The 27,197-nt window shown below is 41.0% G+C and overlaps 1 protein-coding gene and 1 long non-coding RNA gene across 3 annotated transcripts in view; one reads left to right on the top strand and one right to left on the bottom strand.

Annotated features, from left to right (window-relative positions):
- Positions 1 to 27,197, top strand: part of trrap (transformation/transcription domain-associated protein) — an 83,549-nt gene that overhangs the window by 49,914 nt on the left and 6,438 nt on the right. For both annotated transcript variants that reach the window (XM_004562324.5, XM_004562323.5), the window contains 17 exons: positions 129 to 416; positions 1,018 to 1,155; positions 1,252 to 1,364; positions 1,835 to 1,970; positions 4,140 to 4,331; positions 6,761 to 6,956; positions 7,662 to 7,780; positions 7,910 to 8,056; positions 8,730 to 8,830; positions 11,296 to 11,497; positions 12,710 to 12,871; positions 17,843 to 17,933; positions 18,204 to 18,409; positions 19,051 to 19,312; positions 24,542 to 24,767; positions 25,057 to 25,274; positions 26,126 to 26,310. In XM_004562324.5, coding sequence (XP_004562381.1) covers positions 129 to 416; positions 1,018 to 1,155; positions 1,252 to 1,364; positions 1,835 to 1,970; positions 4,140 to 4,331; positions 6,761 to 6,956; positions 7,662 to 7,780; positions 7,910 to 8,056; positions 8,730 to 8,830; positions 11,296 to 11,497; positions 12,710 to 12,871; positions 17,843 to 17,933; positions 18,204 to 18,409; positions 19,051 to 19,312; positions 24,542 to 24,767; positions 25,057 to 25,274; positions 26,126 to 26,310 — 2,982 coding nt within the window. The remainder of the gene's footprint in view (positions 1 to 128; positions 417 to 1,017; positions 1,156 to 1,251; positions 1,365 to 1,834; positions 1,971 to 4,139; positions 4,332 to 6,760; positions 6,957 to 7,661; positions 7,781 to 7,909; positions 8,057 to 8,729; positions 8,831 to 11,295; positions 11,498 to 12,709; positions 12,872 to 17,842; positions 17,934 to 18,203; positions 18,410 to 19,050; positions 19,313 to 24,541; positions 24,768 to 25,056; positions 25,275 to 26,125; positions 26,311 to 27,197) is intronic.
- LOC143419800 (uncharacterized) lies at positions 14,853 to 18,953 on the bottom strand. Its single transcript, XR_013099809.1, has 3 exons — positions 18,811 to 18,953; positions 15,262 to 15,385; positions 14,853 to 14,997 (listed from the first exon to the last, which is right to left on the bottom strand). It is a non-coding gene; the product is annotated as an uncharacterized LOC143419800 (long non-coding RNA).

Below are 27,197 nucleotides of genomic sequence, written 5' to 3'. Positions count from 1 at the left end.
TTACTGGAAAATGGTATCATGTTGCATCCCGTACATGCAATTCAATGCTTTCGTCAATATGTTGTATCAGAGCACTGCTGCTAAAGTAATACTGGGTAGTTGATGATCTCGCCTTTTCTCCTCTCCAGGCTTTGTCCGGAGAGATGAGTCCTTTCCTTTGTAGTGGCAGCCACCAGGCCCAGAGGGACTGCCAGCCGAGTGCCCTAAACTGCTTTGTGGAAGCCATGTCCCAGTGTGTACCTCCTATCCCCATCCGTCCCTGTGTCCTGAAGTACTTGGGCAAGACTCACAACCTCTGGCTACGTTCCACTCTCATGCTGGAGCAGCAGGCCTTTGAAAAAGGTCTTAGTTTGCACAGTAAACCCAAGCAGAGCACAGAGTTCTATGAACAGGAGAGCATCACGCCACCTCAGCAGGTAATGGGTTTTCATTTAGATTGTGTGTTGACTTTTTAAGGCTTTTTAAACAATCAGGACTCTGTAAGACAAAGAAAAGTCCAATAAAATCAGGAATTCTATTGAGTAAATAAACTCCGATATTGCGAAACACGATCAACGCAACCCTGAAGTCATTGCCATTTTCTCAGCTTTGCAGGCTCTACTACATGTGCTCAAGATATCTGCTCTGCTGGATAAATTGTGCTATAAAGTATATTTCTAACCCAAGCATCTTTTTTGCATTATGGTCTATAATTATGTAGGGTCACAGATATGCAGATATCTCTCTCATAGTCGGTGGACTGATATGAGTCAGGCGTTAAACAAAATAAAATGAACTTGGCTCTTTCATGCTTATTGCTGCTGTTCCTTTCATTAGTGGTTCTTTTCCACAGTGGAGGGTTTAAAAATATATTTGTCACGTCACTGCAGCCTCATCTTTGAAGCTGGAAAATCTCCCTCTTATCCTGTCTGAACTAGACTCATTAGCAAATCTGCTCTCATTAAATTTACAGTTTGATCACTGCAGATGATCCAATTTGTTCTGCTTCTATCCATATTGTGTTCTTCTTCCGTATAGGAGATTTTGGACTCTCTGGCAGAGCTCTACTCTCTACTCCAAGAGGAGGACATGTGGGCAGGCCTGTGGCAAAAGAGGTGCAAGTTTCCTGAGACGGCAACAGCCATTGCCTATGAGCAGCATGGCTTCTTTGAACAGGTGAGAGGAAGCTTAAAGTAGACTCACTGAGGTAGTAATTTGTGGTGCTGTTATGCTGTAATGTCTATTTTGTTAACCCAAAACATATATATTCAGGCTCAGGAAAGCTACGAGAAGGCAATGGAGAAGGCTAGAAAAGAGCACGAGAGGAGCAATGTTTCCCCGGCAGTATTCCCAGAGTACCAGCTGTGGGAGGACCACTGGATACGGTAAGATTTATGTTTCTTAAGTCCATACAAGATAGAGTCATGACAAGAAATGACCCTCATGCTTCCCTGCAAATCCAGCTGTCTCTTGTGTTTTTATGTGTGCTTTTTAAAAAATGTGCTGTGAATTTACTTGGTGTTTGCTGCATTTTACAATGAAGATCATTCCTAAAATGAAAAGGACACAGAAATGTTTAACGCTTGGAAAGTATGTTTAGGGTTTTAAATGATACATTGTGACTTTTAAAAAGACTTGTAGAAAACAAAGCAGACATGTTGATTAAGTGAGAGACAGGAAGAAAAAGCGGAGCTGTCGAGGATGTGAGTTGCAAAGCAGCCTGTTGATGCTAAAAACATGGCCTTAAAAATGGCATAGCAATGTAGATTGAGCAAATAAAAAAACCTGAAGAAATGTTATCGTCAAGTATAGAAAATGTAATCTTTGCTAAACTTCTCATCTCCTTTGTCTTTAGCTGTTCTAAGGAACTGAACCAGTGGGAACCGCTGACTGAATACGGCCAGTCTAAAGGCCATTCAAACCCTTATCTGGTGCTCGAGTGTGCTTGGAGGGTTTCCAACTGGGCTGCTATGAAGGAGGCTCTGGTGCAGGTGAGGGGTGCACAGTTCCAATATATAAGTATTTATATATATGTGTGTGTAATTCTTTCTACACACATTCACGTAGATTTCTTCTCTCACTGTCCTCAAAAGGTACCAATAACAGTTTCACAGGAAATAGAAACAGTAACTGCAAGTTGTCACTAACAAAGTCACAGACAGAGTGGAGCCTGTAGGCATGAACCCAATGAACCAGACAGACTCCACTAAACTTTTCTTTTTTTTCTTTTTTTCTTTTACTCCTGTTACTAGTGCAGTCCTGGATATTAAACCCAGGCCTCATGTTAGTGTGAGGTAGAGAAACTTGATATTGGTGCTGTCTGACCTCTCTGTAACCTCACACACCCTGGAAGAATAAGAGTGGCGGCCATAAAGCTGTGGAAATGCAGTTAAGCTGTTTAGTCCATGAATTTATTGGCCTCATGTTTTCCTAAAACAAAGTATAGATGGGTGGCGGGTGTGTGATAGTACTTGACATATAACAAATACTCCTACTTTGCTCTTTCAAGGAGACTTGGAACCAATCCATTGAGCAGCTCTGTCCGAAGGTGACATCTAATTAAATTGTCTGGATGCCAACACCAGCTTCACTATATCCCCTCCTTCTTGTTTCATTCTTTTGCCTCCTCTGTTTACTCATTCCTCTTTCTTTTGTCTCATGCCTCCCCAACCTCTCTTCTTTACTTGGTCTTCTTTCTACTATTACTGCCCACCCTACTTTTACTTTCACCCCCATCTCTTCATCCCTCGCTCCATAGCTCTGGCTGCAACAGCTAATATTTACGACAGCTGTGTGTGTGTGAATAATTACCCCAGCATCTGCTGCAGGGTGATTTGTTTTATGGTGGAGGAGAGGAGCAAGGCTTTCAGTTTCCTGCATGCCCACTCCTCACCAGCTCAGAGGCGAAGTCCAAATGTCCCTGCTTTCAATTAAAGCTGGCTCTTGATAAGGGCGGCCCTGTCTCCAGGATATTCATCAAGCGTCACCCCCGATAAGTGCGCTTTGACCGATCACTGTAATTTTCTCCAGCATCGGAAGAGCTTTCGCAAATGCACACACCTATACCTCCTCACTCTCTTGCTCTTTTCACTCTTTATCCTTTTGGCCTTCTGTCATTCTGTGTCTCTTGCTCACTTATAAACGCACAACAGCAGACCACAGGTGTGACGTAGGAGCCTCCCTGCGGGTGTTATTTGTTTGATGCTAATGCGGTGAGCTTATTAATCAATAGCAAGGCCCTTTCTGCTTCTTCGCCTCTGTGTCAGGCGTGTCAAATTTATTAGTCATTAGTACAAAAGTTCCGCCGAACCCATTCACAAAATAAATCGCAACCAATATTGTTGTATATTTGTCTAAGTACTAAATTGCACAAGGAAAATGTCACAGGCCCTTTCCCCTCAAATGTTTTCATGTAATTAAAACTGCTACAGCACTGTGAAGAGTGTGCGCTGTTCTACTTGACATTATGGCGACAAATACACACAGGAAAACAAACAGGCAATTCAATATGAACTCCTCTGGGATTTACCTAAAAGCAGTACATGTGAGAATGTAGATGTTTGCTAAACCTCCCAACCTAACGCACAAAATTGTCAAAAGTTCATGTGTGAAATTCTTAATTCTTTCAAGCTATTTATATTGCATATGTATATTTATATTTGAAGCATAACGTTGTGCACTTGTTATTCACATAGCCTGTGTTTTACCCGTTGTAAGAAAATGACATTAAAATGAAATTGATACTCACTTTTCACAAGATTTTTTTTATCCTGTGTTTCTCCCTCTATTTTTTTTTATTTATTTTTTTGGAAAGAAAAGTAGATTTATTTTCAACATAAAAAAATGCAAGAGAAAGATGTTTCTCATTGTCATTTTCCAGAGATAGTAGATTATAGAATGACGATAAGATGGATTCAAAACACACATTTATGCTGATGAACAAAGGAAACGTATAGATTTTCAACAACCGCACTGTTCTTGTAAATTATCGTGGCAGGTATATGATAGTAAAAGTCCATTGCTGTACGAGACTGATCTCATCTTTTAACTGTTATTGAGCAAAAGTATGCTAATTTGAATCAAAATTGTGATTGTTCTACTAAGTTGCTACCATTAATTTTTGTTTAAATATTTCATTTTCTTACTGTATGAATTTCCAGGTGGAGCTAAGCTGCCCTAAGGAGATGGCTTGGAAGGTGAACATGCACCGTGGCTACCTGGCAATCTGCAACCCAGAGGAGCAGCAGCTCAACTTCATAGAACGGCTGGTGGAGATGGCCTCCAGCCTGGCCATTCGTGAGTGGAGGAGATTGCCTCACATTGTTTCCCATGTGCACACGCCATTGCTTCAGGTCAGTATACCCAACACATAAAGAGTTTGGATTTAGACCCTAAGACATTGTGCTGTTGAGAAATGCTGATAAGCCCCCTCCCCACCTTCTCACTCCATTCTTGTAAAATTGAGACAGATGATTAAAAAAAAAAAATCAAAAACCCTTTAAGCCTCTCTGATTCCACCACAAGAGATTACAATAGACAAGGCAAAGATGAAAAAGGAGAGTGGAAAAAAAGGCGGCAGACTGAGGGACTGAAAATTGAAAAAGGTGGAGAGTGAACAGAATGGAGGAACACGGGGAGAAAGAGTGAAGAATAAAGAGTTAGTTTAGAACGGCTGTAATTACTTCCCTGCCATCAGATACTATTTGATTAAATACCTGCAGCAGAATTACATTTACATGATGAATGGGATAGTCTGAATGAAGGTTAGAAATGGGCCATCAGCTGATATTAACAGATAATTGTGAAAAATATTGTACGGCCTAATTTATTTTGTTTTGGGAGATTTCATTCCGGAATGGGGGGTTAAGTCTTCAGCTTGCTCTGATTTACTACATTTATCTTTTCAAAATGGGTATTTGAATTGTGCAACTATGTTCCTCGTTAGTGTGTGTGTGTATTTGTGTTCATGCTCGTGCATGTGCTCGGATATGTGGAGTCCAATTATTTAGCCTAGCCGAGGGAAAACAAGCTATTTATTCCTCTGCCCAGCCAAGCGGCCTGTTGTAAATCTCCATTCCAAACTCTATATCTCAAATTCACGACTCCATGAGCCTTACAGACCAAGAAGCCCAGACTCTGCAAATACAGTGAGGTTCAACTACTATTTGAATCAAGTTATCATCAAATCCCAGCTCTCAGCAGTGGCTGACGATCAATGGATTATCATCCACACTATTGATTACGAGGGCTGGCATTAATATTGATTGATGAGTAGTTATAATAGAATGATTGATTATATGTTCACAATGCTGCTTTGGGCCAATCAATGAGGCCTCTTTTCACAGAATGAGATAGAAGCCCTCGCTTATCATTTTCACATTTTCCCCATCTCCGTGTCTTTTTTTTTTTTTTTTTTTCCCTTTTTTTCTGGCCACATCCAAGCAGATTAGCTATTGAATAATGTAGGAAGGCATAATGATTTTGCCTGCAAAATAATTTTGTTGCCATGAAAAAAAACTACTGCTGCATTGTACTCAATGTGTTTTGTTCTTGTTCCTGTGACATTTTAACAATCTGCAGTATCACAAGGTTTCTTTGACCAATAACAATTGAGGCATATTGGCCTGAAAGCATTATGTACAAATAAATAGTGTAAAAGTTCATAATGTGATGATATTTGCTACATAAAGAGTGTCACTGTTTTGAGCAGGCATTGCTGTTTTTTTTTTTCCCCAAACCTGTAGACTTCGTACTTGACTATGAGTTTCAAGAAAATGACTTGGATGTGGTTAGATTAAGTGATGTTGTTTTGTTTGTTTTTTTTTTACCTTATCTCTCAATAGACTAACAGTCCTTCATCCTGCTGCATTTTAAATCATCCTTTTTAATCTCCATGCTTTTACATTAGCGTCTCCTTTCCGTTAACACAGCAGTCACGCCATCTTTCTTGCCATCACCCTTCTTGTTCGAGCTATGGCTTCTACTCGTGTCTTTCTGTTAACGAAATTCTAAATGTCAATTTATCGGTGGGTTGATATTACCGACTTAATGATCCATCAGCATCACATTTATAACAGCTAATAAGTGAAATTTAAAAAAATAGGAAAAGACGAGAAAAACTCCCCCGAAACATTCTCTTGACAAGATGGTTATTTATGACAGATGGACAATGTGTATATCTCGCAGAGCAAACTAAGCAAGGAAGTCTGGATGGATGTTTACATTTGTTTAGGTGTAAATATTAACAAGATTAAGATCAGCTGGTGTACGTTCTGGACCAAATCTCTAACGCTGACTGTAGGAGCAGACCTGGCAACACAAAATTTTGACTCGACATCAAAGAAAAAGTTATTGTAAACAAGACAACCATTTGATATATTTCTGCTACTTCAAATGCTCAAATAAAATTCTACATGTTCAATTTAAAGTGGTAATGTACAGCTCCATCAGTCCTCCCTCACTCAAACCTCTTCTCATTCTATTTGAACCCTCTGCGGTAACCCTACCTCCCTATGGTATCAGAATATGGCGAGGGTTACTTACCCTGATGTCATTGTCCTTGCTAAATAAATAAGAATTGCTTTTCAACTACTTTTAACTTTACCTTCTCATGCAGTCAGCATTTATTTTATCATAAGATAGTAAAAGAAATTCTTATTGAAAGCTTCTTAGTTATAAAACTTTCAGCAGGAATAGTCAAAGAATCAGGCAGGCATGTTTAAGTTTATCATGAATATTGAATCGTAAATACAAAAAAGGTTTAGTTATCATTTCTCTCCAGGCTGCACAGCAGATCATTGAGCTGCAAGAAGCGGCCCAAATTAATGCAGGGCTTCAGACGGCTAACCTCGGCCGCAACACCAGCCTCCACGACATGAAGACTGTGGTGAAAACATGGAGGAACCGACTGCCTATTGTTTCGGACGACCTGTCGCACTGGAGCAGCATATTCATGTGGCGCCAACATCACTACCAAGGTATGACACGTGCTCTAACACAACTGCATCTAAATGCAAGACCATGATATACTGAAACATAAATTTAGCCATTGTACACGTGTTACAGGATGCCACACTCATGCAGACAAACTTTCACATTGCTGCTTTGGTGTCCACTACTTCCATGAAGGGCTCTTCTTTAAAAGGCCATGATGTGCAGAACCCCCTCAGGGTCTCAGTACCTTGCCAAATGTCAGCCCACTAAAGCACTCTCTCTTTCACTGCAGGACACAACACACACACACTCAGACACACATGTTTACCTTGCTCAGTGCTCAGCTCTCTCCCGCAGTGACTTTGAAACCATTCAGAAAGGCAGCCACTGCAAAATGTGATGTCTCAAGCAACTTGAGCTTCAACTCTTACTGAGAGGCACTGAAATAATGATAGCGGTGGTTCTGCAGCACCATGCCAATAAAATCCACTTCATTTATACATGACAGCCTTCAAACTTAAAGTGAAATGGAATTTTCTTGATGAAATTCATCGCCATGGTTCATTTACTGTTCAATACGTTTAGTGTCCCCAGTGCCCTCCCCTGCGTTATGACAGCAGAGCCTTTAGAGTGCTTGAAGTTCCCCACCCTTCAGACTGCCCTAAGCGCCCCTCTTTTAGGTTTCTTTATCAACTTTATCAATTGTGCAGGGGAAAAAAATGCTTCTTTGTCTTTTTGTCTGTCCACAGCCATTGTGACAGCATATGAGACAAACACACAACACGATCCCAACAACAACAACGCCATGTTGGGAGTTCATGCCTCAGCTTCTGCTATCATTCAGTACGGCAAGATAGCTCGCAAACAGGTACTGGTTCAAGCCGACAAACTGACTTCTATTAAAATGAATAAATGCAATCTGTAAAGATCAATGTCACGTTTAGCATCCATCTTTTAAAGAAAAATAATTGTAACCTATCGCACTTTTTCCCCCCAGGGTTTGGTGAATGTGGCTCTGGACATTCTGAGTCGTATCCATACCATCCCCACAGTGCCCATTGTTGACTGTTTCCAGAAGATCAGGCAGCAGGTCAAGTGTTATCTGCAGTTGGCAGGTGTCATGGGCAAGAATGAGTGCATGCAGGTGAGATACAAAGCTCCATGTGTTCTGCTTTCTGCTTCTATATCAAATTGAAGCGACTGCTACCTTCTGCATATATCATTTTCACCTTTCATGGAAGCATTTGACGCGTTAGTAATTTAAGTATTTGGGCTGATATCTGCCAGCAGTAGCTCGAGGCATAGTTAGAGGTACTTTGAGTGGGAGCTATAGAAAGAGCAATAAGTGTTTGGGGTGGCTCTAGGTGACAAGTTATAGCAGTGAGACTTATAAGAGAGTGTGTAACTCAGGAGCTTGCTCTTAAGCCCATGGAGTGCTCTGATTAATAGAAGTAGTTCAACACACCACAAGTCATTAAAAGTGCCAGTAGACACTCTTCTCTCCCTCTCTCCCTTCTATCTCATCTGTGGTTCTCTCTGTCTATTTCTCCTGCTACACATCGTTTGTCACAGCAGTACATAGGGGACACCTAATCAGAGGCTCACCGTAATGGAAGTTTAGTTCCCTTAACACCTCTACTCTTACTTCTTAATGAACAGTGAGCAGTTTGTTTGTTCTTCACCTGTGATTATGGCTCTGTCTAAAACACAACGTTGCGGCACTTCTTGAGAAATCTTCTGCCTAACGTAGATGAAAATTTACCTGCTGCAGTTTTGTTTTAAGTTAAACTTTTGTTGTTCTGGCGTCTGTCTGTCAGGGTTTAGAAGTGATAGAGTCAACCAACCTGAAGTACTTCACCAAGGAGATGACGGCCGAGTTCTACGCTCTAAAGGGGATGTTCTTGGCTCAAATCAACAAGTACGTTAACCAGATGTTTAGTCTTTGATGGCCTTTCATGCATTGTGCTTTTTTTTTTTTTTGCTTTTTTTTTTTTTTTTGTCAACATCCAAGTTTATATTTCTGGCGCTGCCTTCCCTTTATTCATCATCACATTGCCTTGAAACTGTGTCAGTGGTCCCTTGACACTGTGTGGGTGTTTCATCCTGCCAGTACATAGCAGTTATGTTTACTTGGCAATTCTTGCCTCAGAGTAATCCACCTCTAAAGCTCTGTTAGCAGGTAACCCATGTGACATGGCTTAGATGAGATCTTTGCCATCAGGTGTCAGTAATTTGTTTCTCGCTGCAGGGTTTGCCTGTGGAGTGTACAACTGCTCTCTCCATGTATAGCTGGGCCTTGCACACCCACAGCCAGACTCCTTAACATTCCTTCCTCTTCAGCACCAGCTTTTTTTTTTCTTTCTTTCTTTCTTTTTTTTTTTGCCTGTCATTTTGTCATGACATGGCGTCCTGAGGGGTGAAAGACAAATTGAGGAAGGCTTATTAAATGTATATGCAGCTCAATAATTAACTCTAGGCAATTTACAGGAATCTCTGGGATCAGCAAAACTTGCCTCCACCTCAGCAGGGTTTATTGCAATCATTAAGTTTCCCCTGCACCAGGGGAGAATTAACAGCTGAGTGGGGGTGAGGGGTTCAGAGATTCTTATGTGTGTGCATGTGCATGTGCAACCACATGTGCTAAGGATTTTGGGATCAGTCAATTAAACGGGTGTCAAATATTTGACAGTCTGTTGGGTGACTGTGCTCCTGTTGAGCCGGCTAGCAGAAAGCGTTAATGTACTTTAACACTCACAAAGCGACTGAGGAAACCCCATTAAGTATTACTGGAGGGTCTTCGGCTCTGACTCCCATAGCAATCAAGCTCCCGTTTTTTTAATCACATGCCAAATGCCTTTTATAATAACACATTTTAATTGATTGGCTTGGGAGACATTTCACTGCAAGTAAGTGGCAGAGCTGTTTTGGAAGCACTCCTGAAATGGAGGTCCATTCACCAACTTCAGCTCAGTAAGACTTTTTCATTGACAGGCCTGTCTCCTTGTTTTGACTGCAGGGTAGTGCGTCTCGGGGTGCCGCTTGCATCTTATTTATTAATCAGAGACTGAAAGGTGTGTAAAAATTATTCAGACTGCGTGCCAACGGTTAGAAGCTTCTTGGCATGGTGAAAATAGCTGATGATTCAGAATATATTTCCCTGTCAGCATAAATGTTGCAGTCAAAACTCGGGTCGGTTGCCAGAGTCTACTTGTCTGTTTCATAGCCTGCTATTTAATAGTTTGTGTATTGAATCTTAAGTGTGTGATTGCTAGACCGCAATACCACAATAGAAGTTGTCAAGAATTTATTAAGATGGAGTGATGGATGGATAGATATGAAGTTATATCGGTACAGTTAGGTTTAAGATATATTACATAATACCATGAGACCAAATAGTTAATATAAGTGCAGACACAGATAAAATGTGGATTTTATTATACCCACACAAAAAAAGCCCCAAAGATGATATCAAGAGTCCGTCATCAAGAAAATAAGCTATTTTAAGAAATAAGTGGCCCCATAAGCAAAAGAGGTCACCTTAACAGAACTATACTGAAAAATAACAATTAACAAAACCATATCCAATAAACTGACCAAGTCAAATGACAAACAACTCCACCAAACTATCTTTTTTTTTTTTTTTAATGAAGAGACCAATTCTTTCTCATGTGAATACAGCAGATGGTTCTGTCCATTTGGCTGGCGTCTGCATTTAAACCTCTCTTAGCGCCCTATTTTGCTTAAGGAGCCACCGGGAAATTCAATTCAATATAAACCAAATTTGAATGCTTAATGATTTTGAATTCAGAGTAAACACCAAATAATACCAAATTAAATAAATCAAACTAATTGTTAGCTTCACAACTTCAGTGACAGCAAAAAGAACTTAAATGTAGCAGTGATGTGGGAGCGTAAAACCTTGGTTCAGTGTCTGGTTTATATGAAAGCGGAGTGTGGATGAATATTACGATTGTGTGCTTGTGGATACTGCAGCCACATAGTAAAACAAAACTGTTAATTCATACTGGGATGAATTTTTATTCTACAGTACCGTGAGGGGAAAAACGCTGAAGATTACAGCTGCTGAAAATCTGTGGTTTATTGATGTTTAGTTAATATTTCAAGATGTGATCAACATTTCTCGCACACTCCTTTTTCCTTTTCTCTTGTTCGATCGCCTCCCACCGTTTCTCCCCTTACATGCTGCTCTCTTCAGCATCTCTACCTATTTCCTTTTCTTTTTTCCCTTCTGATTCACCTTTCACTCAATTTTATTTCCTTTCCCCCAGCTACCTCCCTTTTCTCACTTGCCCTTGACACTCATTAACGGTAATATACCCTTCACCCTCTAACACTTTTCCTTTCCCTTCTTTCTTGTTCTAGGTCAGAGGAGGCAAATAAGGCTTTTTCAGCAGCAGTACAGATGCATGACGTTCTGGTGAAAGCCTGGGCCATGTGGGGCGACTACCTAGAGAACATTTTCGTTAAAGATCGTCAGCTCCACTTGGGAGTCTCTGCCATCACCTGTTACCTCCATGCTTGCCGTCACCAAAATGAGAGCAAGTCCCGCAAGTACCTCGCAAAGGTGATAAGAGAAGTGGGATGCTGGGGAGGGATTTGTATGATCATCTTGGTTGGTAAAACTCCTTGCAAAATGCTGATAATGGCAACATTTCTGTGGTTGCTTGTTTATCTCTTGATTTCAGTTGTCAATGTTTTGTTTGCTTGATAATGAAACCAGCAACCTTCCTGCCTAAAGCCATGTTTTGTTTTTTTTACAACAGGGAGTCACTTTTCATTCTCTAGTTTCCTGACCTCATCTACCCCATACATTATTGCTGCCAATGAGAAGAAAGCCATTCTTTTTTCCACCTCTCAGGCTTAGCCATGGTTAAAAGTAGAGTAGTAATTTGATCGATTACAGTCTAGCAGCAGGGTAGGCAGCAGGGATGGGTTCCCACAGTAGATCGATGGTGGAGTGAAGGCCATCCTCTGGCACTTGGGGTCAACAGACTAATGGCATCCCCTGACACTCCAATCTCATGACCCTCTACATGAATTGACCTTTCTCTAACAGTCTGACCGATTTCCCCCATACAGCAACTCTGCAGGCAGTGCCTAGGAGGTAAAGAGATGGAACCTCTTGCTAACAACCATCCTACCTTCTTAAATGGACACTAACTCATTCAGTGTAGCCTCTCGAAAAGTTGCCACAGCACAGAGCCACCTTGGTGTGTGTGTAGATCGGCTGTTACTATTGATTTCTGTTTAAATAATTTAATGCCAGCTTCACCTTCATATTAAATGGGGGGTTTTGTTTTGTTTTGTTTTTTTCTGATGACCCCACCCATAAGTATTGTACTGCCAAAGTGGGTTGGCAGCGCTTACTCCTGATGGATGAAGCGAGATGACCAGTCATTATCAGTAATTATGCACAATCTGTGTACTCAGAAACAGGAAGGGGGGTGGGGGGGATAATGTCTTCATCATAATGCACACACACAAGCTTACCAGGGGAGGAGAGATCACCACCACATGGCTCAGCTTTGATCATACTGAGGATTGCCAAGATGCACTTGTATATTGCTCTGCACAGCAATCGCCTGGTTAGTGGTAGCAATGTTGCACCTTGCGATTTGGTGTTTTGCAGTAGGTAAATAATTGTGACTGTTATTATTGACCTTTATGTGACCTTTTTCACATTTGTTATTTCTTCTCTCTCTGCCTCTGTCCTTTCTCCCCAACTATCTTTGACTTTCATCCCACCTTCTAACACCTTTTTTTTTTCCACCCGTAGGTCTTGTGGCTCCTCAGCTTTGACGACAAGAACACTCTGGCCGATGCTGTTGACAAGTACTGTATTGGAGTCCCACCCATCCAGTGGTTGGCATGGATACCACAGCTTCTGACCTGCCTGGTTGGATCAGAAGGAAAGCCTTTGCTTAACCTAATAAGTCAGGTGAGGCTTTTGCAAAACTCTATTTGTGCTTCAGTCAAAAATCTTTGTGGTCAGCTCTCAGTGGGTCTGGATGTTTGCTGCACCATCAATCTTAGTATTGCTTGGCTCTCTGTATGCATTTGGGGCAGCACATCTGGCTTAGTGTGTAAGCGTCAGTCCTTATGCACGTCTTTCTAATCAAGATAAATTAACTGCATTCACGCCAAAGTAGTCTCTCTCCTGCTTTCTATTTACCAAATTAAGCATCCAGATTCTTTTAGTGTCCCCTTTTACAACAATTTATTGGCTTCCACTAGTCCCTGGTGAATTGGTTTTTAAATTATTTGTTCAAGAAATGATTATGAAGTTAATATTGAATGCATCCGCACTGCAGGAACAGAGCTAGTAATTAAACCAAGGACTAATTTGCTTTGCTTAATGGAGTATTATTTCTGCACAATTTGAAGAGGGTGATCTTCAAAGAGTAGTCTGCTATAACAAACAGCCATCCTCTCAACAGAGCTGGAATGTTGTATGGAGGATGTGAGGGAAACTGTGAAGGAGGCTAAAAAGACGAGAGTGAAAAGGCGAGGTTTTAAAGTGACTTTGATAAAGTTAAAAAGTGTCACACATTGGATAGCTGAATAAAAAAAACATACTTAGAGGTTAGAAGGAAAATATAATACAAAATGTATATAAACCCAAATCCAAGCATTTTATTAGAATTTAAATTGGCCTACATTGACAGGCCCCCTCTAGCCTTTGGGCACGTGTGTAGTAGCATCATAATCGCCATGTGAGTGTGAAGAAATGAAGATTGCTTTACTTTAGCAGTCTTTCTTACTTTTTTAGTATGCAGATTAAAAGGAAACATGTCACTGATGGCTGGTTGTTAAGCCCATTAAGAAATAGCATTTATGAAAGTCAGCCGTTAACCCTGTAAGACCCAACCCATCAAAAAATAGCCAGAAAATTCAGATTTTGGGGGAACTGAGATGTTTATTAACCCTTATGACAAAATCCACAAAAATGTTTTTGCTATATCATGTTGTGTATAATATATTTTTTATTATATATTTATTCAAAATTTTTATCGCATTTGACACATTGGGTGTTTTTGGCAACTTCTTGTTAACAACAATGTTAATTTTAGACAAACAAAAAACGGTTTTGTCCATAACATTTTGAAATTATGGCAAGTATTGATCATGTTGATGAAATAGAGTTCTCAGAAACCCATGTATCAATTGTGATACATATTATACAGTTAAATATAGGCCCAACTGTAGAAACTTGCTCCATTATTTTCATTTGCTTTAGTGTCTGTGGAGGTTCTTTGTTTTTTTATTTTTAAAGATGATTCTCATCCAAGAGGCTTCTTCAGTTCTAGAACAACTGATGGAAATCCCAATTATTTAAACCCTCATTTTCCTGTTTTGGTTTTTGGAAATCTTTTTAAAATATATTAGACCATGACACATGACTGATAAAAAGCTTAGCTTTAATGTCTCAGTTAACCCGAATCGCTTCTGTACGTATATAAAATGGATGTCAGTCTGTGACTATACAAATTCTCCTTCCATAGAGACTCACTTCTTCCTTTTGGTCCGCCTTTTCATGCTATTATGACTGAAGTGTAAAAGGTTGACACCCGTTTCTTCTCTGCCTCTTTTGTGTAAAGAACAAACCACATTTTAATGCATGGCATTCTTTATCCCTCTCGCCTGACTGAATTATTTAGAGTTTCTCTGTGGCGGCGGGATGTTTAAAAAAACGTATGTTGAAATATTGATGAAGGTGAGGAGAAGAGCGCCTGGGGGCAGGTGGGAAGATGAATCAGAAGTTAGCAGAGAATCTCAGCACCCCTTCCCACACATGCTCCCTCCCTCGTTGCCTGCACCGTGTCTGCCGTGCTCCCTCTTCCCCTTAGTTCACCTCAGCCGTGCCAAATTATGACATTTCTTATCTTCCCATTAGTGCGGTGATCTCTGGTTCCTCCTCTTCCCCTTTGCCTTCCTTCCTCTTTCATCTTTAATACAGCTGTTAGCTGACACTTAGCACTCCCTCTTCCACTTGCTCTTGACATCTCACTTGTCAGCTCCATATTGTACTTTTCATTTCAAGTCATTTTCTCTGTTTTAGGGACACTGAAAAAGAAAAATGTGAAAACAGGATATTTACTCTTTGTACAACATATAAAATTAGTAAATATTAGTGGGAATACTAATGTTGCTAGATATGTATAGTGTATGTAGTTCCCATGTATGTGTTTGTTTAAGAGCAAGGGTCACATTAAGTTGAGGAAGTGGAGAGTTTTTCCTAATTAAATAATCATTTGTTTGCCTTTATGACTTTATGAGACGTCTGAGATGTCTAGGCTTCCACCCAAAGCGGCCACAGCCTTTCACTACCTTGTTATTCCTGTCTCTCTCTCTTCCCCACCTTCGGGCCAGTGTAGAGTTATATTCCTTTTGGGAGCCACGTCTCTTGAAGATTTTCAGACCAGCTGAGATCTGGAACGGTTCTTTTGGTAACCTAAGGAAGATGTACAAGTGTGTGTTACATAGCCACAGGCTAATCCGTTTTCAACTTGAACTCAGTTTTATGTAATCATGATTTGTACAATCTGAGAATCTTTCTAAAGACAGCTAGATGTCACAGGAATGTGGGTCAAGCTAAAGAAAGCGTAGTGGTTCCAAAATCCATTTATCCTCAGTCTTCTAGTCGTCTTCTGTCTCACTACTGTAGCCCTCTCTCTGTAACCACTGATCCTCGGCCCACCGTTAGCCACATTGAGCTTAGTTTTGTTGGATTTTTGGATCGATTCTTTTCTGCCCTGCAGGCAGCTACACTGCACTTTTAAAACAATTCTCCAATTTGGCTGTATTTGAAATGTTCAGCAAAACTGTGGCTAGGCTTGTTTTACTTTGGCATACAGTTTTTAATACTGTAAAAAAATTTAGTGAGGTTTGTCACAACTCATGTTCTGCCTTGAAGCGCTCACTTTGTGCTGTGACAGGGAGTATGTGTCATATATCAGTGTCAAGTTTACGGTGCTCATCAAAAGAGAGATTCCTTTACATTGCAATTTGCACGGGTTGTCATTCATTCTGGTGTTATTTGGTGAAATGTGACTTGAATTCAGACTGTAGCCACGGGAAAATGTGTGGATGGATGTTTGGTCAGAGGTTTTACTGCATGTTCAAGACTTTTAGGGTTTAAACAGTGTGAATCAAAACAAACACTTTTCATATCACCATCTGAGCTTTCAGATGCTGTTTGCACATTCACACCGCAGTCCTGAACTTTTCCAGACATCACCCAGCTGAGGTGCATGTGACCGCGCAAGTGTCCAACCTGCCAGCTTGTTAGTAAAACGTCTGTGCGATGTCAGATGATTCCTGTGTACAGTTAAAGGTTCAGTGCATTAACTGCAAGTGAGTGGACAATGTATGTGTTACCTCCTCCCTGAGAAAGGGCAACTGTGACAAAATAAGATTCTTTAGTTGAAGACTCACCTGAATCTTCTGTCACAAGTTAATGCGAACTGTATTTGCAAACTACAGGCTGAAGGAAAGGCTGAACTCTTTACCCCTGCAGTAAGGGCACCTGGTGGCTTTGTTATTGTGTTTTGCTGGCATGGTTTGGGTCTTGTTGTCAAAGTAAATCAATACAGAGCTGTTCTGAGTGATCGCCTTTATCCTAAGATGAAATATTCCTATGCTGGTGGGAGTACGGTCACCCATCCATAGGGTATGAGGGGTCACTGAATGCTTTCTTACACCCTATTTAACACCTTTGGTGTGTTTTTTTTCTTTTGTTTGTTTGTTTGTTTTTTTAAACTTCTTAGACAGTATTCCCTACCACTATTATTAAAACACCAAATGAGGGAAATGTCTTCTTAAGAAAATCAGTGTGACCAACTTTAAAAGCTAACTGAAGCTCAGTCACATTGGTACATCGTAAGCTTTCACAAACACTGACTTGTCCCCCCCCCCCCCCCCCAATAATTTGTCATCTGTCATGCGTATTCTCTCTCCAATGTATCCTGATAACATGGTGGATGTTCATATTAAAGGTGGGCAGTGTCAAATTATGATGCCAGCACCTAGAATATGGTCATCTCAGTTATGTTAGATGACCAAACGATAGTCCCACTGACCTGCTGTTAAAAGCTTCTGTTTACAGGGGGCAGCCACTTAAAATAAAGTTGTCTTAAAGGGGGAGGGGCAAGGGGACTAAAACAGCTTGTTTGGGACAGAAGATGAACTGCAGGACTGCCCCAAGGCCCAGTAGAAGATTATAATGGGTTATTTTGAATTATGAATAATGTAAAGCTACTTTAAACAGCCAGTCATGTAGTTTCATTATAAATGGAAGAATATAAGAAAACTATAACATCAAGAAGAATTTATTCCACATATCAATAGTTTGAGTTCACTGATTGTTTGTTTTTTAAAAACACAATACTTTGATGGTAGAATGGATGACTTAGTGGCTTAGTACAGATACATAAAAGACGACCATTAAATTCACCTGGTGTATTACTTATCAAAGGATTTGCACCCCAGTAACTTAAAGGTAAATTTGCTGTGCGTTTAAAACTCATAGCCTCTTATGTCCCAACTTTGACCATTAACTCTTCTAGTGGTGTCAGTGACTTTTCTTGGAAGTCTTGAAGGCAGTTTCATCATCAGTCACATTGAGTTTTGTAGCTCAGCCATGACATGTTTTTAACTCCCCTAACTCCACTGACTCAAAGCTTCAAACACCCCCTCTGTAAGAGTACAGGTCTTTGGCAGTATCTGTATGATCTCTCTCTTTCACTCTCTCACCCTGACACATATAGGCATACAGTATCTCTCTGTCCCTCTCTCACTGTCTCTCTTTCTATCGCTTCCCTCTTTACCTCTATCCACACCCCTCTCTCTCCTTTGCAGTCCTTAGGGGGAGTCTTTGAAATGTAATCTGTGACCCTCTTTTATCTGCTAGGTGGGACGAGTGTACCCCCAGGCTGTCTACTTCCCCATCCGCACCCTTTACCTGACTCTCAAGATCGAGCAGAGGGAACGCTACAAAAGCGGTAAGTAAACAGTGCCTGTAGTGTGTTGTCTGATTTAGCACACTTTGAACAATAAAAGGTGGGTTTGTTTGTTTGTCTGGTTTGTTGTTGTTGTTGTTGTTGTTGTTGTTGTTTTTTTGTTTTTTAACAAGTCCTTATCTATTAATAATTTATCAGGACAGTGTTGAATTGGCCTCATCTTGTGTTTTCCCCACTTTTTTTGATTTTCTGCATTCTTCTAATCCATCATTTCTCCGTTGCTTTCTCCTCTTTTCCACTCTTTTCTCCCAGATTCATCTGGACAGCAGCAGCCCAGTTCAATTGGGGCCCAGCCTCACTCAGGGGCCTCAGACCCAGGGCCAATCAGGGCCACTGCCCCGATGTGGCGCTGCAGCCGTATAATGCACATGCAGCGGGAGCTACACCCCACACTGCTTTCCTCCCTGGAGGGCATCGTAGACCAGATGGTGTGGTTCAGAGAGAACTGGCATGAAGAGGTGAGGGAAAAATAGTAATAAAAGGTGCAGAACAGATTTTGCTGCAGCAGAAGATCAGAAGGCGAGAAAATATTACAGCTGCCATTGAGAATTTTCATGTATGACAGTTTGAACATCTTCTGTATATAAGGGTCATGTGAAACTCTAAAGCTAAGCATGTATGCATCACATAATGAGGTGCGTCTGTCCAAACTGAACTTGATGCACTTTTAAATAGTTTTAGCCTTGCTAAGCAGCTTCCACACACAGCAGCTATTCTGTTCTGTAGGGGAAGTCTGGCAGACGGTGATGCAGTAAGAGGGGAGAAGACAAGTGATGGATGGGTGCTGTGAGCGTGTAGGATGGGGCGAGGGATTTAGGGTTGGAAGTTTGATGCTATGAGTGTGTATCTGTGTGATTACCTGTGATGATCAGGGGCACTGGGCAGCAGCTGCAGGCTCTATGCATCATTCCACTGGGCAAGCAGGGGAAACATAGTCATTGCCTTCCTTCTTTCCCTCAATTTGGTCACATTGCTGCATCTTTTTTTTCCTGAGGAAATGACTTATGTCTAAGTCTGTAAGAAGGACAGGATGTCTCTAATAATTCCCATATCATTACAGCATTTCTTTATTCTCTTTTCTTCCTTCTTCTCTCTACAGGTTTTAAGGCAGCTTCAGCAGGGCCTGGCAAAATGTTACTCAGTGGCCTTTGAAAAGAGTGGTGCAGTGTCTGATGCCAAGATCACACCCCACACACTCAACTTTGTCAAGAAGCTCGTTAGCACCTTTGGAGTCGGCTTGGAGAACGTTTCCAATGTTTCCAACATGTTCTCCAGCGCTGCCTCTGAGTCACTGGCCCGCCGGGCCCAAGCCACAGCCCAGGATCCTGTTTTCCAAAAGATGAAGGGACAGTTCACAACAGGTTGGTTGGCTTTTATAAATACTGTCAAATAGAGCTATACAAAAAGGCAAAACACTGAAGAAGTTTTTGTTTGAGGTTGTTTCTCCATGTTTACATTCAGTTTCAGTTTTCAAGCTTCGTCAGAGCCATTGAGTGAATATGAAAAGACGTAAAATGTGTGTGTGTGTGTGTGGGGGGGGGGCTGTTTTGTGAGAGTATGACATGGTGTGACAAGTGGCCACGTAGTGAAACCAACAACACCTCCTAGCTCTCCTCACTGAAGCCCCTCACCAGACACCAGCCGCCCTTCAGCAAACAAAAGCAGCACTTGTGCGACTGTACGTCTATACTCATTTAAATGATAAGTCAGGTGTATGGCTGGCTTTTGTAACAGTATATTGAACCGGTCACATTATATCTACACAGACACTCGTGCAGCTCATATCTGTGCTAGAGCAGGCTGCCGCTGTCGCTCGGAGCAGCTGGAGCACTGGCTCTCTACAATGTAATTAAAGTTTCCAACTAGATGATTGGATTTTAGGGAGGGATTGGGGCTGGTGACTGGTCAGAGAGGTGTTTGCATGTGTGTCTGTCTGTGCCTTTATTACACTGCATGTACACACGCCCACGTTGGGTTTGATTATACACAAGGCAGCAGCATTTCTATTCTAAGCTTGTGCAGCATTGCGGTGATGATATCAACAACTCGTCAAAGTTTGATGACGTAAAGCAGAAGACTTGTTTTCCTCCTGCTCTTTTGGAAGCTGCAAAACATTTCAAGTTCTCTCTGGTTTCATTGGGGGTTTTCAAAACTCTGTAAAACCCTCTATCAACTTATTGAAATACCCTGTAATGAACAACTTTATTTCTTTCGAGGGTTTTATATGAGGGTGAAGCCGGTTTTCAGTTCAGGTTTTACAGACCACAAAAAGTTGAGTAAAATTTCTTTCCATAAAATTGTGTTGGTTAAACGAGGCATTTTACTGAAATGTAAATGTTTCATAAATAGTCAGGTGCTTTGTTGTTGAAACTTGTACTGGCTGTGTTGTTGTTGAGCATTGTTTACCAGGTGTCTGCTGTGCCAAAACTAAATCTAGCTCATACAGTATTGGCACAAGTAGGTGAATTAAAAAGTCTGCTTTCTCTTCTGCTGCTGTAGCATAATGATAAAACATTTTTCCTGATATATAGTGGTTGGCATTTTTGTTCTTGTTATAGAAAACTTACAGAGGAATAGATTTGGTTGTGAATTACTAACATAAATAACTACTGTCAGTGTGGATTCACTAAAGTCCTCTGATACAGCAGCAATGAAAAGAATTTACTGAATTTGTCCAGTTGCATCTTTTTTTTTTGTTTTTATCTTTTGTTTTTTTTGTCTGTATTTTGTTTTACTTGATGGCAGACCTCCAGTTACAGGCACATTAATGTCAAATAGAATGCCATAATTGAGATGGCCCATTAACAGCTGAATTCTAGACAGCATGTAGTTTATTTCTTATAATTCCCTATTTTTTTTTTATATACTGGAGCCTTGGAAAATTCGTTCTACTTTCCTGATGTTTTCTCTGAAGTGCTTAGACATGGACACTAATGGCTTGAATGAGACTCTGCAACAAGAGGAAGTCTCTGATCTTTTCCCAGTTATGGATTAACACATTTAAAAAGACGAATTCCTGTCATGCACTGTGTATGCTTATAAGGCAGTAAATGAAACCTGTGGTCAGTTTTTGGCCTGCGTGTTCAGATTCATGTGAAAGCTGTGGAATGCAGCGAGGCAGGTGCTGTTTTATTTTAGCCAAGACCCCCTCTGAGACATTACCTCAAAACAATCATTCTCCTGTTTTTTTGGAAGCCACGTGTCTGTTTTCCCGTGTTACATAAGGGAGTTGAACCACAGTTCAAACATGGACCATCTGCAAGACCCCTCCAGGTTTCAGTGTTCACATAAACCTTTGTGTTTTCTTCTGCTTTCTTTCTGAATTGCATCCACAGTAAACTCGCGCCTCCTTTTATTTGTTGCATTTCCAAACAACTCCTCCTGCCTGCTCTTTAGTCTCATCTGCTATTCCCGTTTAACTAGTACTGAGCCTGGCCAGTGCGGCTAATGTGTTTGGCCCTGAGACCGAGGACAAGGAGAGCGAGTGCATGAAAAGCAGCTGGGGGAAAATGTCTTCTTACTAAAACAGAATAAGAAGTAGTAATGCAGGCTAACCAGACCTGATGAACATAGAAAATGACCGAGATTAATACGCATGATGGAAGAAGAGAGAGGAGAAAACTAATGTGAAGTCGGTGAGAAACCATGAAGACAGGTGTGGTGGCTTTGGCGGGTAAAAGCTCGGGAGCTGTGTACAGACTGATTGAATGAACAACACAAACAAGACAGAGCTCAGACTCAGAATGAGCACTTTGATGATGAATCTTACCAGATGTTACGGCGCCAGCTGTGCTCACGCAGCTAGGCGTCACCAGGGCTTCTGCCTCGCAGGGTGCCTGCCGACCGTCACTAGACAGCTGTCCCCACGGCTACGCGGGAGCAGGGCCGACAGAGACCGAAACCACACAAGCCCTCCAGAGTGGAACAAACAGGGTTTACGGAACTGCAGAGCAGCCAAGCTCCCATTCCCTGCACCACGTTAGTGGCTCACTCGCTTTCACAGGGTTTGTGGGCCGGAAAATATGGGTTTATGTGTGCACATATAACATTTGGCAGCAGGGAGGCATTCAAATCCAATTACGAAGAATGCTATTTGCATGAGTTACTGTTTTAGCAGTGGATCTTTTCCAGAGACCTTTGTTAGAAAAGGTTTTTTGTTTTGTTTTTTAATATATTTAAAACAAAAACACACACATTTCCTGGATTTTGAATTTTTTTGCCTCTTGGTTAGACTTAAAGAGTTAAATCTAAGTGTTATGATTAAATTGAACAGTTTGGCTTAGCACCTGTGTAACTTTATATAGTCTTTAGTGAGAAGTCTTAAGTGTAAACATACTGCATGTTGGTGACCTCTGAAACCTTTAAAACTTTAGCTCACCAGTCTGCCATAAGAAAGCAGAATTTACTCGCTACAGAAAAGTCAACCAGGCACAAGCCAGGGCCAGGACAGTACATGAAGAAATGATGGTTCTGTATAGAAAGGTGGCCCACCTCCAGCTCCACAATCTATAACCTGGCTTCAGCAGTGTAGACCATCTGGCACAGCCAGGTAAGGCAGAATAGCAGCACTGACTTCTACACACAGGTCAGAGAACAGCCTGGCTACTTTCCACACTGCACTCTTTTTCTCAGCATCCTATTCCCCACCAAGCAGGGGTCAAATATAAGTTCAGGGGGACTGAAAATAATTCCCTTATCCACTCACTTTCAGTATTGCACCCGGTACAGAGCAAACGTTATTTCTCAGCAACAGACTCTACTTACATTGTCGGCACACATCTGAGGAGCAGGATTTAAATACAAAAGGAGGGAATATGTCCACTCTTAAAATTGGCGTAATCACAGTTTGTACAACTTGTATCTTGTTTGCCTTTTAATGACGGCCTGCAAATGACACTAAATATTTCCGATTTGGATCTTAGTCAAAATGAGTAATGCGTCGATTTTTTATCGATAGTCTCTGTTCGTATAGTCTCTGTTCACACATTGAGTCCTAAACATAATGCAGATGACTACCACATTGAAGCAGTTAAATTTTATAATGAAAGGTGAGATGTTAATCTCTGATTCTATCAGGAAAAGTATTAGATGGCTCATGTATGATAACATGTTAAACGCTAAGCTTTTTCATTCATTTTTTTAAATGAATTGTGACGGTTCTCCAGTTTTAAACAGAGGGAATGTTTTATATTTGATGAAGATGGAGTGAAATTACTGTATTTCCTCATGGCTTTGAAACAGTGGCGCGTGCCTCACCTTTTCTATTTGTAAGCATTATACACTTTTATGGTGCTGAATTGTTGTCGGTCTGCAATTTTCACAGGACTGTTTCAATTTTACCTCTTCTATCAAGGCAGGTGAATTGCAGGCGGACAGATAGCGAAATAGGGCCACTCCGAAAAGAACATTGGCTGTTTTAAAGGGCTTATTTAAAGTATTAGGAGGTCTCACTCTGGGAGAGATTGAACGGGTTTGAAATGGCAAGGCCTTGCAGTTTCATGGATTCATTATAACAGGCGGCACAACAGGGTGTACTGAAATAGGAGAGGTAGTCGAGTGCACATCTGTGTGTGTGTATGTGTGTGTTCGTGTTTCAGAATTGTCCTAGGGGCTTTACTCTAAAATGGAAAACCTGTTTGGCTCACTTCCCCTCCTTCCGTTGTTATTGCTGCAGCTCATCTCAATATGTTATGTGCAATATGAGTTGTGACTTGAAACAGGAATTTAATACTTCAAGACTCTCATTTTTATGGCACTAATTTAATCAGCTCCTGGCCTCCGACAGGGAGTTTTAAGTCAATAGAGCAAACAGTTCTCCTTGTGCTGCCATGAATAACTTATCTGTGACGTTCCCTTAAGCAAGGCACTGCTGGAGTGGAGTGGGCAACAGTACAACATAATATTTAAAAAGGCCGTTTCCCAGATGTAAATGTGTGTTACCGCTGCCTTGCCATAGGCCATAAGAGTAAAACAAGGTGTTTTTAGTTACTGGATTAGAACAACACCCAGATCTTACTGCAATTAATCTTAATATGTGGTTTCAAAGAGACCTTGCAAACACTGAAATGTCATTTGATGTATAAGCTTTGAAATATATTTTCTTTTTTTATTCTTAGTTATGTTTTACGTTGCTTTGAGTAGGAACGTCCTCAGAGCGCAAATTGGTCTCTAGTTTCTAGCTTTAGCGAACTTTTAAAAATGATTTTACATTTTTTGTATATAGGTGGTTAAAGGTCACACACACGGAAACTGCTCAGTTTTACAGTCTTGTCCTGCTGGTGATGTAAAGCGGGTCCACTGGAACACTTAAGGGATTAATGTCTTGCCGAAGGGGGAATTTGAGGGTAGTTCATTTAGGAGGAACAACTGTAACATACTCCTTTTTCCCCCATGCACACATGCAGATTATATCGGACCACTTTCAGAGGTTGCATGTGGTTTTATACAGTTATACAGTTAACATCAAATTGTCAAAGGACCTGTTGTTTAAAAGCTGCTTTCACTACAAGTCAAGGTTTTTTTCTGTTGTTTTGTTTGTTTTTGTTTTTTTATGAATGGGTATAGGAAATAACTATTCTCCATCCTTACAGACTTTGACTTCAGTGTGCCAGGCTCCATGAAGCTTCACAATCTCATCTCCAAGCTAAAGAAGTGGATCAAGATTTTGGAGGCGAAAACCAAACAGCTGCCCAAGTTCTTCCTCATTGAGGAGAAGTGTCGCTTCCTCAGCAATTTCTCTGCACAGACAGCTGAAGTTGAGATTCCGGGCGAATTCCTAATGCCCAAACCCACACACTACTACATCAAGATTGCAAGGTACATCATTATTCTACACGGGTGCAGCCGGGCTAATAAGCACATGTGGAATTTGCTGTAGTCATGGTTGGTACTTAGTAAATTATTTAAGTGGCTAACGATTGTCAGATTGACCTGTTTTTACTGGAGCTTCCCCCCCGGGGATTTTATCCTGATCTTAAAGCCTTTCATTTTAAATTCTGGCTTCCACATGTACTCCAGTGCCATTCTTGTATCGCAGTTGTTCCTACCCTTCCTCTCTCCCACACTGTTTAATGCTCTGATTCTGTTCCTCTGAAACGCTGTACAGATTCATGCCCAGAGTGGAAATTGTTCAGAAACACAATACCGCGGCACGCCGTCTCTACATCCGCGGCCACAATGGAAAGATCTACCCCTACCTGGTGATGAATGATGCCTGCTTGACTGAGTCACGTCGAGAGGAAAGAGTCCTGCAGCTTCTCCGGCTCCTAAACCCTTGTCTTGAGAAGAGAAAGGAGACCACCAAGAGGCACCTCTTCTTTACTGGTATGACTAAAATGAGGCATGGGCGCATTTTAGGAATAGAAAGGGGATGATTTTGTTTAGAGATTTGCTGATTGTGAAATTGTGGCTCGATACTGATGTTTAAAATAGTATTTTGGCTGGTAACTAATCCCAATAATTTTTCCTGTTAGTTGTTATTTTCCTCCTTAGTGCCAGGAAAACAAAGACATCTTCAATATTAAAATAAGTGGCCTTCATATAAATACTATGAAAACAGAGACATAAAAACATGTAATCTTATGTCTTGTCAGTATATCATTATCAGTCAACATGGCCAATATTGGAAAATACTGCTTTTTAACCAATTTCTTCGAGTATCTTTATGTGAGGAGATTACATAAGAGGTTTGCCTCTCTGCAGATGTTTGTTTTACACATTTATTTGCTCATTGGTGTCTTTAAGGGGAAATCTGCACACAACATTAAACAGCCCAAACCAACCCAGTTCCTTCAAACATGAATTGCTGGTATTGATTTGATTTGAGGTGTCACTGCATGTAAATGTTTGGACTGCTTCTACTGTGTGACCTGTGCACAGCCTTTTACCTTCTTTGACCCTGCTTGGTGTTGACTGAAGGCACGCCTTCAGTGTTGTTTTTCCCAAACTCCAGAGTATTTTAGCTGCAGGTTTATGGTTTCCAATGGTAACTCGGAGTTTATCTAGCAAGCGGAGACAAATATTTACAGTTTCTGCGTCACTCATGTGGCTGTGTTCCCATCACTGCCTCCCACTTATTTTTCTCTCTTGTGCTTCTTTCTATTTTACTTCCTTCCTCTGCTCTCCTTTGCCTGTTTTCCACCTTTTTTTCCTTCATCCTTCTTCCATCTCTTCAGTGCCCCGAGTGGTGGCAGTGTCGCCTCAGATGCGGCTAGTTGAGGACAATCCTTCATCTCTGTCACTGGTAGAAATCTACAAGCAGCGCTGTGCCAAGAAGGGCATCGAACATGACAACCCTATCTCCCGGTACTACGATCGCCTGGCCACTGTGCAGGCTAGAGGCACACAAGCTAGCCACCAGGTAACTGTGTTGTGGTACTGTTCTGTATTAACATGCATCCAGAGTGTCTGATTTGAAATTTCACATCACACTTGAGCTAAACTTAACTTTTAATCATCTAAGGGGAAAATTGTTTTCAGCTCTGTGGGTATTTTTAAATAATTGATATTAAATGATTAATGTAGCATAAGAAATGCACTAATTTCTCAGCCTGAAAAGAAACCCTCAAACCCCAAGTTAATTTGAAAATCTGCAATTGTTGAGATTTCAGTTTTCCCTGGATGGGGAGGATTTTCTCTAAAAAGTGATGAAATAAAGTAAAAAGAACAAATTGATTTTGCAAGCTGTTATGTCATCTAATTGCAAAAATATTAGATTGTTAGCTCTTGGGTTCAGCCTGACTCTCTCCTACACCTGCTGAGCTTAATGCACACTTAAAACGCAGGCAGATCTATAGGGGAGCATGCCTATAACGTTGAAGATAAAGGTGGGGTTAGGCTGCATGCTGACCCTTGTGTTATCTAGAGAGAACTGAATTCATGTCTGATGCACTGAGAGAGCATGGATCCCCCCTACACGCTTAGCTGAGGCTAAAGTAATCAATAGAGCTGTCTTCAAGGAAAGCAATTTTAATCAACCTATTATAGGGGTTCAAATGGGGAACTGAAGAGGGCAGCTAATATTACGTGAAGGTCTCACAATGGAGCCGGTTGTTTCTGTGAGTAATTTAAGGCATGCAGCATTCATGAAATGCCGTATCACAAAATGCTAGCCTATGGTCTTCCCTCAAAACCACTGTGACTTTATGAAATAGCTGCCAAATACACATTGAGAAGGCTTTACAGTTTTAAGCCAAGACCTGAAGCAATGATAAAGTAATCACCACAGACCGACTGCAACAGTATGGT

This window comes from Maylandia zebra, linkage group LG8 (genome assembly GCF_041146795.1).
Source record: "Maylandia zebra isolate NMK-2024a linkage group LG8, Mzebra_GT3a, whole genome shotgun sequence".
In the NCBI taxonomy this organism is placed as follows: domain Eukaryota; kingdom Metazoa; phylum Chordata; class Actinopteri; order Cichliformes; family Cichlidae; genus Maylandia; species Maylandia zebra.
Note: the sequence above shows the minus strand (reverse complement) of the source record. Positions and strands in the feature narration are given on the sequence as shown.